At 48.5% G+C, this 14420-nt stretch overlaps 1 protein-coding gene across 7 annotated transcripts in view; it reads right to left on the bottom strand.

The window, feature by feature from the left end:
- DGKB (diacylglycerol kinase beta) overlaps positions 1–14420 on the bottom strand; it is a 643039-nt gene that overhangs the window by 445576 nt on the left and 183043 nt on the right. For all 7 annotated transcript variants that reach the window (XM_056800573.1, XM_056800574.1, XM_056800571.1 and 4 more), the window contains one exon: positions 4308–4448. In XM_056800573.1, coding sequence (XP_056656551.1) covers positions 4308–4448 — 141 coding nt within the window. The remainder of the gene's footprint in view (positions 1–4307; positions 4449–14420) is intronic.

Raw genomic sequence — 14420 nt, 5'->3', positions numbered from 1 at the left:
GGAGGCAGGATTTGAATTCAGGTCTCCCTGACACCAGTCCTAGCTCTCTAGCCACTGCATCTTCCAACTTTGAATATAAACATATTCATATATAGAAAGTCTATTCCCACATGTAAGATCACACCCCAAATGAGGTGGATGGTGCATAGAAATTCGGAGCTATCCATGTATCTACAAAGGTGTCTCTAGCTAGAGTACATAAAAGTAGCTAGAACACACCCGTGTATAACTTGATACGTGCAAATACTCGCAGCTACACGGCTAGACAAAGAGGCAGGCCAACACCACGCCTCAGTGTCAGAGTGGGAAGATGCATCGACGGGGAGTGAAAAGAGAGATTTCTCCACTGGCCTTCCAGAACGCCTCGCTGGGCAAGCGTGAGCGCTCGCCGAGCTGCTTAATGCTGGAGCCCGCTCAGAAGCCGCTGGAGGGAAGCAGGCCTGAAGCCTCAAGGCCGCTGCGACCATCATCGCTAAGACTCTCTCTCTTTTGGGAATGGATGCAAACAAGAGCAGTCTTGGGACCAGCCGCTCTTCAACCTTGCTGCCTCTGCACACGGGAAGAAACGAAGTGCTTCTTGCACCAAGGACAGGGTCTGAGAGGGCACGCTCATTTTGCCAGAGAGGACTCGTGGGAAGGAAGCTTGGTACAGATCCAGGGACAAAGAGGACCACGGGGATGGCACACGCGTCACCTTCTCACGTGGCCCCATTGTTTGGACCCTGATTATGTCCCAGAACATATTAGCCTGTCCTCTTGGCTTCTCGTCATCTTTGGAAAGTAGGTCATTTATTTCTTCATCCGAGTCCCCCATGAAGACGTTGCGAGGAGGCCACGGAGTGCTGGGGTCTACCACGTGCCCTCCTACATCGTTAAGAGCTTCCTCCTCCACAGGTGCAGCGTCTTCAGGGAGCCCTCGTTGATATACCGTCCTGTTATGGGACAGGAGGGACGTCTCGCCATTCCACCCCATCGCCTCTACTCTCTGGGGGGCAGGAAGAGGCAGCCCCTATGAGGAGGGGAACTAGCGAGGCAGCCGTGGGCAAGTCCCACAGCTTCACTTCCATAACACAATCTCATTCTGGCGGTGGGTAGATGGCGCACCCAAGCTTCTGTCTGACTCTCTTTGGGGCAGACTGCTTTGGGGGAGCAGAGGATCTGTCCCCTCCCCTCCTCGCCCAACACTACTCACAGCTGTGAGACAGGACAGTGTAACGGTTTGTCTACAGAAGCCCCAGGCAAACTTCCTGAACTTGGGTGAGGCAACAGTGATCTGAGATCTCCATTCCCAAATGCGGCAAAAACCTTACGATTTAAGAGTCTGGGAGCTCCTTGGCTTGGGGGCTGCTGGGCCACCGGGGAAGGATCTCGAGGGCGGCTTCTCGGGGAATAAGAGGGCCACGGCCATTAGAATGAGCCCTGGCTGCCATCTGGCCAGCATCCACGGACGGAGCCTGCGAGCGCTTTTCAAACACGAGAGATGAGGTAGGAAGACGAATGTCTATTCGGTAATTCTTTGACTCCCCAATTCACCAACGGCTCATGTTTCAAGGACCAACCTTGTAGCGGGCGGTAGTAGTGATGAAAAGGAGGAAGAGGAAGGGGAGCATCTACTTTGCTCAATTCTAAGCAACACGGAGAGCTTGAGCAAAGTGAAATGTAAGAAGCTCAGCTGGACCAGAACACACCATATATTGACTGTAACTTGAGAAACGAAGCTCGACACTAGCAGAACCTCTGAAAGACAAGACTTACAACCAGAGCGGAGATCCAATTTGCCTTTGTGGCTCTGCTGCTTTCTGGGTCTGTTTGGTGGAGATGAGAGCATTCCGGAGGGCTGAGCCAAGAACCCCTGGGCTCAGGTTTCCCTTGTGTCTCCTCCTCCCCTAACCTCAGTTACCTCATCTGCAGAACAGATCCTTTTTGGACCTAACCCGCGAGGTGGTGAGAATCCAATGCCAAGGCTCCTGGCGTAGGTCATCTTTTGTAAATAGTAGACGCTCAGAAAATACTTGTTGAATGAACAAATGAATTAATGAATGAAGTTAATCCCTAGGCAGGAAAATGCATCCACATAATGTATTAAAAAACCCTTTCCTTAATAATTGAGCTGTCACCATTACGTGAGGGCAATCATTATTGCACTAAGTGATGAGATTAAAGTAGTCTTTTAAAACCTAATGAAAATCTCCATGGGAGGCAAAGGAAGTAGGAGAATTGTTTTTCTTTAAAAAAAAAAAGACTTTAAATACAGAGATGGTTAAAGAGAGAATGAGAACTGTCTTAAGGGATCGGAAAGACAGAGCACACAGCACACAGCCGCGGATCTCAGACCTCCGAGACTCAGGATCCTTTTACACTCTTATAGCTGAGCGCGAGCCCCAAACGTCTTTCTTAGTGAGTCTCTTCCATATCGATAGGTTCCAGGCGAGAACGTCAAATCCCAGAGTATTCATAAAAAAGGGTTTTGACTTCATGGACCCCCCTAAGGGTCTGCTCTCCTCGGGGTCCTCAGGCTACCCTTGGAGAAGCTCCGAGGAAAAGTGCCCAGAGGACCAGTGATGGGCCAGGAAATCTTGAGAGATAGGCTGAACGCTCTGACAACATGGTGAGGATCAAGCTGGGGCGTTCAAGCCCCTGGGGCGGGGGAGGATGCCCCGGGGACCCTGGGGAGTCAGAAGCCCAAGATAAGAGAAAACAAGATGTGGGAAAATGACACCTTAGAGGGCTGCGGTGCCAGCATTAGGCTTGAAGGAAAGGAAAAAGCAGGATGGCAAGACTGAAAAGGAGAAGGGCCCGAGTGGCCACGCAGCCCAGGGCTCGGCCTAAAGGCAGGTGGAACAGAAGCCGGAGTGGGTGAGAGGCGCGTGTTGTGCCCGTTAGGAGCCCAGGCACAAACCAGACTCCTCTGGAGCCAGCGCCAGTTCTTCCTGGGGAAAGAGGGAGAGCCGGGAAGAAAAGCTGCAATCCTGAAGGAAGATGAGTTTCTGCTGAGACGCATGACTGTGTGGATGGAGCGCCCGAGCTGGGTTCAAATCTGCGCAGACACCTCCTCGGTTGTGGCCCGGCCAAGTCACTTCACGCCGTTGCTTGACCCTTTCCACTGTCCTGCCTTGGAACCAACAGTCCGGAGTGTAAGCAAGAAGGTAAAGGACAGCAATAATGCGCTGCACACACGACGCGAGGAAAAGGAGAGAAGCCGGGATGCCGTGGGGAGCTTCTCACTTGGATAAAATGGCTGTTCAGGCGTCAGGGGAAGGGAGCCCTGGAGGGGTCGGGGGGGGGGGGGTCTCTGGGAGGGTCTCCGGCCTCCTGGGGTGGCGGATGGGAGGATGAGGGGGAGGACGAGGCCGTCGCAGAGCCCCCCTCCCCACCCAGCGAGCCTCTTCTGGGCTGGAGGAAAGGCAGACCCAGAGTTTGGGGCGCCCGAGGAGCAGCCCAGCTGAGGGGCACGAGGAGACCCTTGAAGTCCTCCGGAAGGGCCTGAGCCTGCGGACTCCGGGGTGCGAGTTCTCTTCTTCTGTGGGCGAGGAGGAGGGCAGCAGAGCCTGGCTGGCCACCCGGCCTGAGGACGAAGGTGGGACAAGGTGGCCGCCCAAAGGGAGTCGGGGATCCTGGGGAGGCCTGCACCATTGAGCCTCAGAGTCGCTGCTTCCTTAGCCAAAGACGCAGTCCATGTGGTGCTGTCCTGACGGCCATCCTCCACCAGATGGCGCCGCTGCACTGCGGCTGTCAGGCCCATTCTCGGAGGCCCTCCCGGCACTTCTCTAGGAAGGATGGATGAAGCCGTATGGCAGCGCCCAGGGGGCTGGGCCTCCACAGAGCAGTCAGGCCCAGGGCCCGGCCTTGGGGCCCCAAAGAAGCCATCCCCATCCCTCGCAGGCCCCTGGCACCCACGCGGGGTGGGCAGGGGAGAAGGGCAGCCACTCCACGGGGGAAGGAGGCTGGCTGGCAGGGGGAGGAGGAGTCCTCGCCCTCCAGTTCATCCGGCCGCCACCCTGGGGGAGCCTCTGGTGGGGGCCGCTCAGTAGGGGGCCTGCAGGGGACACAGGCGACACCAGCAGGCTTTGGGACACCCCGAACAGCTGCAGGAAGCCTGGCTTTCCAGCATGGCCCTGAAGGAGGGGCCCGGAGACCCGGCCCTCGAGCCGTGGCACCGCTGGCCAGCAGCCTCAGGCTACACTCTGGTCCCGGCACCAACCTTCCCCTGTGGCTGCACCGGCCCTGGGCTCGAGTCCCGCTGGCTCCCCCCTCGTTCCATCCCGTCGCCCTCTCCAGCCCCCCCGCAGGGTAAGCAGGCCACTTACATTCTAGCTTGTCTTCCGGTCTCCCGCGTTCGAGCAAGGACAAGTAGCAGACGATGTCCTTCAGCTGGATGACTTGGGGCAAATGCAGGCTGGACGGGGAAGTGTGCGGGGGGGTCACGGCTCCTTTGGTCATCCGCAGACCTGGAAATCAACAGTTGGGTTTTGAGTCTTTTTCTCTCTAGGATGCTCGGTGCTGCCAAGGTCCCAGATGACCCCGAGGGATTCCGCCGGGGACTCCCACCCGTGGAGGGAGGAAGAGCTCAGGCCAGCGAGAATCTTCCCCTGGAGGGTAACCAGGGAAGCCCCCTACCTCGAGGGAGCCTGCAAAGGCCGAGCCGCTCTGTGCCTCCAAGTTTCTCCCAAATGAACACCACGAGCGCTTCTAGCCGAGCACAACCCTCCAGCAGGGCGTGGAAGGAGAAGAAAGCGCTCGCTGATCATCCTAATGAATGACTCTCTCTCCCACCGAGCCGCGACAGACAATATTAACCACGAAAATGCAAAGGTTGCTCAGGCCGTGCCACAGAAGACGTGCGAGGACCACGGCCACGCGAGAAACCATCAACCACCACCAAAGCGAGTCCCAGCGGAGCGAGTCACGGGAGAGCCGCAGGAAGGCCCGGAAGAAGGCAGCAATGTCTGGCTAGAAACCCGCGGCACAAACCTTTAATCCCATGTGGCCCAATTAAAGATGATGACACCGAAAAGGTCAGAAACTAATTCAGAAAACCAAAGCAGAACAGGAATGAAAGCACAAGCCAAAAGATCTGGCGAGGCAAAGACGCACCGTGGCAAAGAAGGAAAGGAAGAATTCAGGGCCAAAAAAAGACTTTTCTGCATCATCTTGAAGAGAAAAGAGATCAGAGGGGAGAGCGAGGACCCCCACAGGAAAATGCCAAATGTTCCAATGGTCTGTATAAGAAATGCAACGTAACAAGTTGAAATGAGAAAAAGTGAGCCTCCCCCATGTTACTAGAAGGACCACAGAATATTTCTGCCAAGGGAGGTAACAAAGTGGAAAATGGATGGCGCCAGTAGAGATCCCTAATCATTGGCTGAAACGCTGCAGAGAGGGGCACAGATGACGAGTGAAGCATTTTAACAGATTCCCCTCTCGGAGAGAAGCCTGCCTTTGCCTCTCATGACAGAAGGCATTGCATATTTATTACCAAAAGATAATAACAGAAGTGACTCTACCAAAAACAAGCCAATATGTGTTTGTGTGCTTTACATAACATATTCAAGGAATGTATAATTTTTTAAATCTCTAAACATTTACAAGAGAGGAGCATATTTGCTAAAGAATAAAGCAATTTATGTATTCATTAATTAATGAACAAGGTGCCCCAAAGCATGGAGACATTTCTATTGTCTTTGTCGATTACCACAAAATCCTGCCTCAGTTTCACACTCATGATTTATGTTTTGCAAATAGACAAAATCAATTCAAGTACAGGGAGGATGTCAGACTATTTGATATCAGTTGGTCATTCTCTGTTGGGCACCTACTGTGTGCCAGGCACTGTGCCAAGTGGAGGCGATAGAAAGAAAAGGAAAAGAGGGGTTTTCAAACTAGGTACAATCAAGACAGAGATGGGCTGAACTTGAAAGCATCTTGGAGGGAATGTCCTAAGATTCAGGAGGATGGGGAAAGATTTTTGAAGAAGGTGGGAGGAAGGGGAGTGAGGAGGAGGAAGAGGAGATGAAGGAGAGAGAAGACACGGAGTCAGAAGACGGGGCTCCTTACCACTCAAAGAAGGACATGTAGTTCAGTGTCACAGATCATCAGCAAGAAGACTGAAAAGGTGAGAGGTGCCGGGTAGTGGAGAGCTCAACAGAAGCCAGATGAAAGCATTTACAATGACCCTGGAGCTCACTGAATTGGGGTGGGAGGGCAAGGGGACTGTCAGACTGGTGCTTTAGCAAGACCAATCTGACAGCTGCGTAGAGGACGAAATGGCCTGAGGAGAGGCTTAAGGCAGGGAGAGAAGCCAGCTGGATACTGCAATGTCATGGAGGCTGGGATGGTGGCAGAGCCAGGGAACAAGGAGGGGCATAGGTGAGAACTGATAGGAAAGAAGAATCAACAGGTTGTGACAACTCATGGGATCTGGGCAGTAGAGCTGAGGATTAATGGAGGCTGTCACAAGGGATGATGGTGGTGGCCTCCTAAGTAACCGGGAAGTGAGAAGAAGAATTTAGAGGAAAATGTGAGTTCAGCTTTGGAAAAGTAGCACTTAAGACTATCTGTAAAACATTCATTTAGAAATGTGCAATAGGCAGTTCGAGATCAGAAGAAAGATTAGGCCTGGACAGATAAATCTGGAAATCATTTATATGTTGCTAATATTTGAATCCATGGGACCTGATAGGATCACCAAGGGAAATAACAGAGTACCAAGAGAAGATCCAGGACAGAAACTAGATAGACAAACAGGATGAATGGGCATCTCCTGGATGAAGATTCATTAAAAAAAAAAAGGCTGGAGGAGAACCAAGAGAAAGAGAGATTTTTATGAAAATCTAGTGAAATGATTGATCAAGTTCCTGGATACTTAAAGGAGAAGGTGATCAATGGGATAAAAAGCTACAGAGAAATCAAGAAGATCAGAATCAAGAAAAAAGACATTAGATTTGGCAATGAAGGGATCACTGATAACTATGAACAGAACCATTTTAGTTGAAAAATGATGTTGGAAGTCAGACTGAGTTACAAACTAAGTGAGAGGAAAAGATTTTTTAAAAACTGATAGGCTGATCCAACCACTATGGAGGGCAATTTGAAATTATGTGCAAAGGGCACTGTTGGGTTTGTGCTCCAAAGGGATAATAGGAAAAAATGCTTATACAAAATATTTATAGCCACGCCTTTTGTGGTAGCAAAAAATTGGAAAATGGGGGGTGTCCCTCGCTTGGGGAATGGCTGAACAAACTGTGGTATCTGATGGTGATGGGATACTATTGTGCTCAAAGGAATGATGAACTGGAGGGATTCCATGTGAACTGGGGCGACCTCCAGGAATGGACGCAGAGTGAGAGGAACAGAACCAGGAGAACATTGTAGACAGAGATGGATACATTGTAGCACAATCAAATGTAACTGACTTTGCTATTAGCAGCAATTCAATGGCCCAGGACAATCCCGAGAGACTTATAAGAAAGAATGTATTCATATGCAGAGAAAGAACCGTGGGAGCAGAAACGTAGAAGGAAAACACAGGATCAAACACGTGGTTCCATGGGGATGTGATTAGGGTTCTGATCCTAAAGAATTGCACTGCTGCAGATATGAATAACACAGAAATAGGTTCTGATCAATGATACATGGATAACCCAGGGGAACTGCTTGTTGGCTTTGGGGAGGGGGGGAGAAAAGAGCAGGGGGAGAGGGGGATCATGAATCATGTAACCATGGGAAAATGTAGGGAAAAAACTGATTGGCTGAGAAGGTTTTGCTATGTGTTCTTTGTTTTGAGCTCCTAGAAATTGTAAGAGTTGGGAGGGTTGAATGGAGGTAAGAGTGAGGGCAGGGAGGCAGGCAGGGAGGTAGGTAGAGCATGTAGAACAATCCTCTTTGACCCTGAATAAGTCACGTAATCCATGTGGGTCTCAAGCACATCTCTAGGCTCCTGGGAGGGAGATGGGTTGGCAGGTGTGTGGGTAGGAGTCTCCACTTAATAAAACAACTGGTCCTAGACGAGTGCATTTTGATGTCTCTATAACCTTGCAGACATACACATGTCTATGTACAGGCAGAGAAAGACTTCAGTGAGCTATGATTTAATCCTTGGATGTCGTTTGCTATCTCTCTGGGCCTTGGAAAACGGTCTTTGTGGAGAGTCATGCCTTGCTGGGCACCTCATAGGTAGCCATAGTCTCTAGATGTAACCTGTCTGGTCCCTACACAATGAACACTAAGAATTGAGAAAGGTGTTAGATTTATTGTTGGACTTAATATTTAATTGGTGATCTCCAGGGATTTAATTTCTAAATGCCAGAATGAATTACTCAAGTAAATGAAATTTATGGTAGTTTATTTTATAATAGAGGGAAGATATTAAGGAAGAGATAAAAGGGGAGAGCGAGAGAGGGGGACAGGGGGGAAGAGAGAGGAAGGAGAGAGAGAGAGAGAGAGAGAGAGAGAGAGAGAGAGAGAGAGAGAGAGAGAGAGAGAGAGAGAGAGAGAGAGAGAGAGAACGAACTCTGGCTTCCTCTGAGTCAGGTAGAAATTCTAAGCCCCAGCAAGGGGAAAGGAGTCTGAAGACAATGGGCCTTTCTCGGAGGTTCACACCTCCAGGAAGGCAATGAAACTAAGTCAGCCTTTAACTCAATGGTGACCGTCTAAACGGAAAGCAGTCTGACGTCTCCTGCACGGCTCCAGGGGTCCAGTTCCACAGTCAAGTGTCTTCACTCCAAGTCTGAGTGTCTGTCTTCCAGTCTCTCCTCAAGTGTCTGTCTTCCCTCCAGCTCTAAGTGACTGTCTTCACTCCAAGTCTGAGTGACTGATCTCCTGTCCAACTCCAAGTGACTGAATCGAATGATGATGATTCAGTCCAACTCCAAGTGTGCCTCTGTTTCCACTATTTAAAGACCTTTTTCTCTTGTGTCACCTCCCCTAAATTTTGTCTACCAATCACAGCAGATACTCCTCTCCAGGACTGCCACTCTTTCACACATGGGTTCCAGATCTCCCATTCAATATATGAAATGGGTGTTCATACCTTTTTGTGGTTAAAATGGGTAGATCTACTTTAAGTACTGGGTTTACACTTCGGGGATTAAAATCTAAAAATAGACCGGGGATTACAATTCAATCTTCACAATAAAAGAAGAGCTAAATACCTTCATTGTTACAATCAGGGGAGAGCCAAATCCAATCTTCACAATGGTAAGAAAATCTGTCCTGAAAGCTTCCCATAGTGGTAGGAGTCACCAGCACCCATGCCTGGCCCTTGATAGCCCAGAGCACCATTCTGTGCCTCGAGGCACCCACATAGCAGGGTTATTGGGGGGCCCAGAGATGATGGGAACAGTGAAGGAGCCCCAAGTATCTGTTATCCTGGCTCAGCCTCATCAGCCACATCATGGAAAACATTCCATACTAGTCTTCTGAAGTACTTTGAAAATGTTTCACATCATTAAAATCCTGCCAGTCACTGAGAGCTCTCTTGCCACTGTTTTCAACGGGCTTGTCAGACTAGCTAAGCCTTCTTCTGAAAGGAGTTTAAAACGTTTAGAGAAACTCACTGAAAGTGGATGGACAAAAGTCCTCCAGAATAACAAGCCGAGGAGAAGAGGAATGGGGGGGGGTGGGAATCAGATATTATAGCAGCGAGAGAAAACCAAACCCCCAAAGCCACCTGGGTAACAACTAGTGCCTAAAATACACAAGTCAGTTGCTGTGCCCTTCCTTAAACGAGAGAAGGTCTCAGGAAAGAGATGCTGAGGCAGGTGCTTTTTTTCTCTTCAAAAAGGGATAAAGAGATGCTCAGCCATTTCCATTGGTCTAATGCACCATTTGCTCCAAATGCTGTACCCTTTCCAAGCCTCCTTTAAGATGATTAAATCACATTCTTTGCTCCAAAGAGTCTATAAGCTAGCCACAATGATGGGCTCTTGGCTGTTTCTCAGCTACCACATGCCGTCTCCTGACTGGCCACTTTCCTGGGGGTCCTCCACACCTGGAGAATCTACACAATCTACACTCGTCTTCTCTGCCTTCTGGATCCTTCAAGCCCCAGCTAAAATCTCTCTTGCTGCAAGATAGCTTTCCTATCCCCTTAATCCGAGCACCTCCTGCCTGAGACTCTCCCCACATTATCCCAAGTCTTTTTTTTTTTTTTAAGTAAACCCTTACCTTTCATGTTGGAATCAATATTATGTATTTGTTCTAAGGCAGAAGAGTGGTAAGAGGTAGGCAATGGAGGTGAAGTGACTTGCCCAGGGTCACACAGCTAGAAAGTGTCTGAGGCCAGATTTGAACCCAGGACGTCCCATCTCTCTGGGTCTGGCTCTCCATCCTCTGAGCCACCCAACTGCCCCTGGGTGGCTCCCCACCCTCTGAAGTCTTGTGAGTACAGAGTGGTTTGCATAAGATCAAGCTCCTTGGGACGAGGGACAGGGTTACTTTTTCCTTTATTTTGCTTTCCTATCCATCTCTGGTGTTTAGCCCAGGGTCTGGCAGACAGTGAACATTTAATAACAGCTTAATGGCATGGCTTGACCTGGCAGATGAATTTGACTTTGATGGAGGGCGGCGTCATCTAAGAGCCCATATCCATAGACGAGAAGAGTCCTGGTGTGAACGAGAGGTCATGTGAGAAAAGAAGAGCCACGGTTTTTCTTCTTGACTTCAGAGCTCAGAACTAGGAAAAAAGTTTCAGGCTTGATGAAAAGAAAGTCTTCCTAGCAATATATATGTATGTATGAGAGAGAGATACAGACAAACAGACAGAGAGTCAGAGAGGGAGGGAGGGAAGGAGAGAGAGACAGAGAGAGAGAGAGACAGAGAGAGAGAAAGGGGGGGAGAGAAAGACAGAGAGACAGAGAGAGAGAGGGAGAGGGAGGGAGAGAGAGAGAAAGGGAGGGGGAGACAGACAGACAGAGACAGAGACAGAGAGAGAGAGAGAGAGAGAGAGAGAGAGAGAGAGAGAGAGAGAGAGAGAGGAGGGAGAGAGAGAAAGAGAGAAAAGGAGGGGGAGACAGACAGACAGAGACAGAGAGAGAGAGAGACAGAGAGAGACAGAGGGAGACAGAGGGAGAGAGACAGAGAGACAGAGACAGAGAGAGACAGAGACAGAGAGAGAGGGAGAGGGAGGGAGAGAGAGAGAAAGGGAGGGGGAGACAGACAGACAGACAGACAGAGAGAGAGAGACAGAGAGAGAGACAGAGAAAGAGAGAGAGGAAGGGAGAGAGAGAAAGAGAGAGGGGGGGGGGGGGCCTGGATGCTGGATGCCCACTTGCCAGGTATGTTAAATTGAAGAGAAGAAGAAATAAGCTTGGACTAGATTATACTCCCTGAAGTCTCCCCAAACTCTGAGATCCTGTAAGATAGGAGGCCATAAAGAGCCGTTGACCCTTTTCAGTATTGCCTGGAAATGACCTACAGAGGGCCAATGGCTACCTTCTGTCCTCCATCTAGCCTAGGACTCTGGTCACACCCAGAAAATAATGCCCTCAGAATGCATGATTTGGCAATATTTTATCCATCCATTAAAAATACCAGTATTGTAGAAGACAATGATAAAAATGAGATCAAGGCTCCTTTTCCAGACATATGTTACATATTCTCAAAATATAATTTTAAAATTTAGTAAATCCATTAAACATCCTTTGTTCATCTCCTACTATGTGCCAGGCATTACCCTAAGCCCTGGGATCTTGCCCTCAAGAAGCTGCCAATCTAATTAGAGTGAAAATTAAGCAAACAAACCATACAGAGAATAAGGAGGAAATAATTAATAGAGGGAAGGCACTAGAATTAAGAAGAATATCCATACTGTCCAAGATTGCAGAGAAATCAAGAAGAAGGACTTAGAAAAAGCTCCATTTGGCAATTAAAAAATCATTCATCACTTTGGAGAGAATCATTTCTGTGGAGTGATGAGGGCAGAAGCTGGCATATAAGGGGTTAAGAAGAGAATGACAGGAGAGGAAATGAAGGCATCTGCTGTCATATAGGGAGCAACATGCTGGAGATTATAGAATTCATGCACTTGTTACTCAATTCTCAGGGATAAAGAGCGGATCCTATTTTAATCGCTTCTGGAGAAGGTTTATGGAATAAGCTATTCCCTTTAGACGCACGCGCGTGCGCACACACACACACACACACACACACGTGCCTCCCATTATTACTTCTGAAAATAATGCCCACCAATTCCAGATGATTCATCATGATAATAAAATATAATTAAATTATCTGATAAACTGTCTCTCACGTTGGTTGAGGATTACAGAATTTCCTTAGCATCAACATTTAAGTCTAAAAGGCCTATTTAACTCCATGATGTGAAAATGAGTCTGTTTTAAAAGACTTTGAACCATAATAATTCAATGAGAGAAATAAAAAGGTCAAAAGAACTCTCGTCTTAGAATAATGTTTGTAAAAATTGCTGATAATTATTTTCTATTGTTCAAAGCAGACAATTATTCAGCTCACCCAATAATTGGGGGGCTCCTGTGAACGTGGGAGGCATCCATCCTGAAAGTTGGTCCATGAGGGGAGATTTCTCACGTTTCCCGAAGCCCGCTCTCCTTACAGCTCTCCTTGCTTGGCTACGGCTGACTTGATTGGTTCCCTTTTCAGGGATGGCGTCTGGGTGGGTTTGTGTTTTTCTCATTTCACACTGGCTGCCTCCACGGCCATGCAGGCATGAATGCGCAGGTGCCCCCGGCATTCATCAGTATTCTTATTCCCCTAAGAACACCAGCATCCATCCTAGGCAAGCCTAGTAAACAATGGGCCATTGGGAAAGGCCTTCTGGAGGAGTGGAGGGAGAACATGGCAGCTCTCTCTCTCCTCCCAGGCTTCCACACCTCAGTGGTTTCCTCACTGCTGCTCCACATGTTTGTTCCCCAAAGTCCCTGAGGACCCTTCTCACAGGACGTAAAAATGGAAGCAAGCCTCGAATCCTGAACCCAGGGAAGCAGGAGCCAACAGTATCCGACGTGACCCTCACAATTGATTACTTCCCCAATCATGAATGACTGCCAACAGAGGCAGAGGGTAAAAGGGAGGAACAATGGAGACCGGAAGAAGCCCACCCTAAAGTCCGTGAGGATGAAAGATTCAGAGAAAACCAAAAGTAGCTAGGTGCAACTGTGAATTTCAAAACTATTCCACACTAATCAGACCATTCTTTAGAAGATCTGATTTAGCTATTTCCTGATCAATAACAATAGAGATACTTGTAATAACAGAATCAGGTCTTGGAAACTACATTTCTCCTCCCTTCTTAGTTTAACCAGATTAGGAAGGTCTACATTAAACTCAAGATTTAATTATCTGAGGAGATGGCCTTCAACAGACATGTGCAGAAAAAGGACTGACCTCTGAGCGGTCCTAAGTCAAGCTTGAGCCACCATTGGCACATGTGAGATGCAGGAAGTGAGGTAGAGAACAGCCTCTGGAGTCCTTGTGACTTCCTGTGGAGAGGGCTAGAGTTCAGGTCGATCCTGGAGCTTGAGCTTGGAGGAGCTCCACAGACAGCTTTCCTTCAGATCGGTCACGTGAGTGATAAGGACTGACCCCTTTCTCTGCCTTGGCTTTCCAAGGCCTTAACGCTCACTTTGGCTCAGCCTGAACCAGAGTGGTTCTGAGTTAAACTTCTTTCCTTCTCTCCCTTTTTCCTTCTCTCTCTCTCTCTCTCCCTCTAATATTTTCTTCCTCCTGTTGTAATTAAATCACCATAAAAATTTGGCAGCTGACTTGGGTATTTTATTATTTGGGATTTCCCTTGGCGACCATTTAAATTTAGATTTTTTCAGTTTCAACCATAATATTCACCCTTTACACAGCAGGGGCTGAAATGCAGGGCCTCAAGTCACATAGACATGAGTTCAAATCCAGCCTCAGTTGCTCAATTTGTGACCTTGGGCAAGCAACCTTGACTCAGTTTCCTAAACTGTAAAATGGAGATAATAATAGTGCCTACCTACTAGTTTTCATAGGGATCAAATGAGATAATATTTATGAAGTGCCTAGCACTGTGCCTAGTCTATAGTAGGCATTTAATAAATACTTGTTTGCAAGCAACATTTGCACAATTTCTTATGAGGTTCTTTCAGAAGATACGGGAGACCTCAAATCAATTCTCTACAGTCAAGCTTTTGGTAAGAGGCTTCTCCAAACTGGAGCAATTTTGTTTTTGTCTGTTTCTCAGCTCCAAAGTATTACCGGCGGAGAGTTGGGGGGTTTGGCAACAACCATCTCTTTACACAACTCAGTATTTCTGGCCTCGGCGAGTCTCCCAATCTTCCCACCTCAATCATCAGAGTGGGACAGCTAAGGAAGGGCTAAGGAAGGAAATGAACTTGCAAATGTTCTTCCCAATATAGACATATGTGTCCATTGTTTTGGTCTGGTTTGGGTTCAGTCATTTTGGTTGGGTC

The sequence above is a fragment of the Monodelphis domestica genome, chromosome 5 (genome assembly GCF_027887165.1).
Source record: "Monodelphis domestica isolate mMonDom1 chromosome 5, mMonDom1.pri, whole genome shotgun sequence".
Lineage (NCBI taxonomy): Eukaryota > Metazoa > Chordata > Mammalia > Didelphimorphia > Didelphidae > Monodelphis > Monodelphis domestica.
Note: the sequence above shows the minus strand (reverse complement) of the source record. Positions and strands in the feature narration are given on the sequence as shown.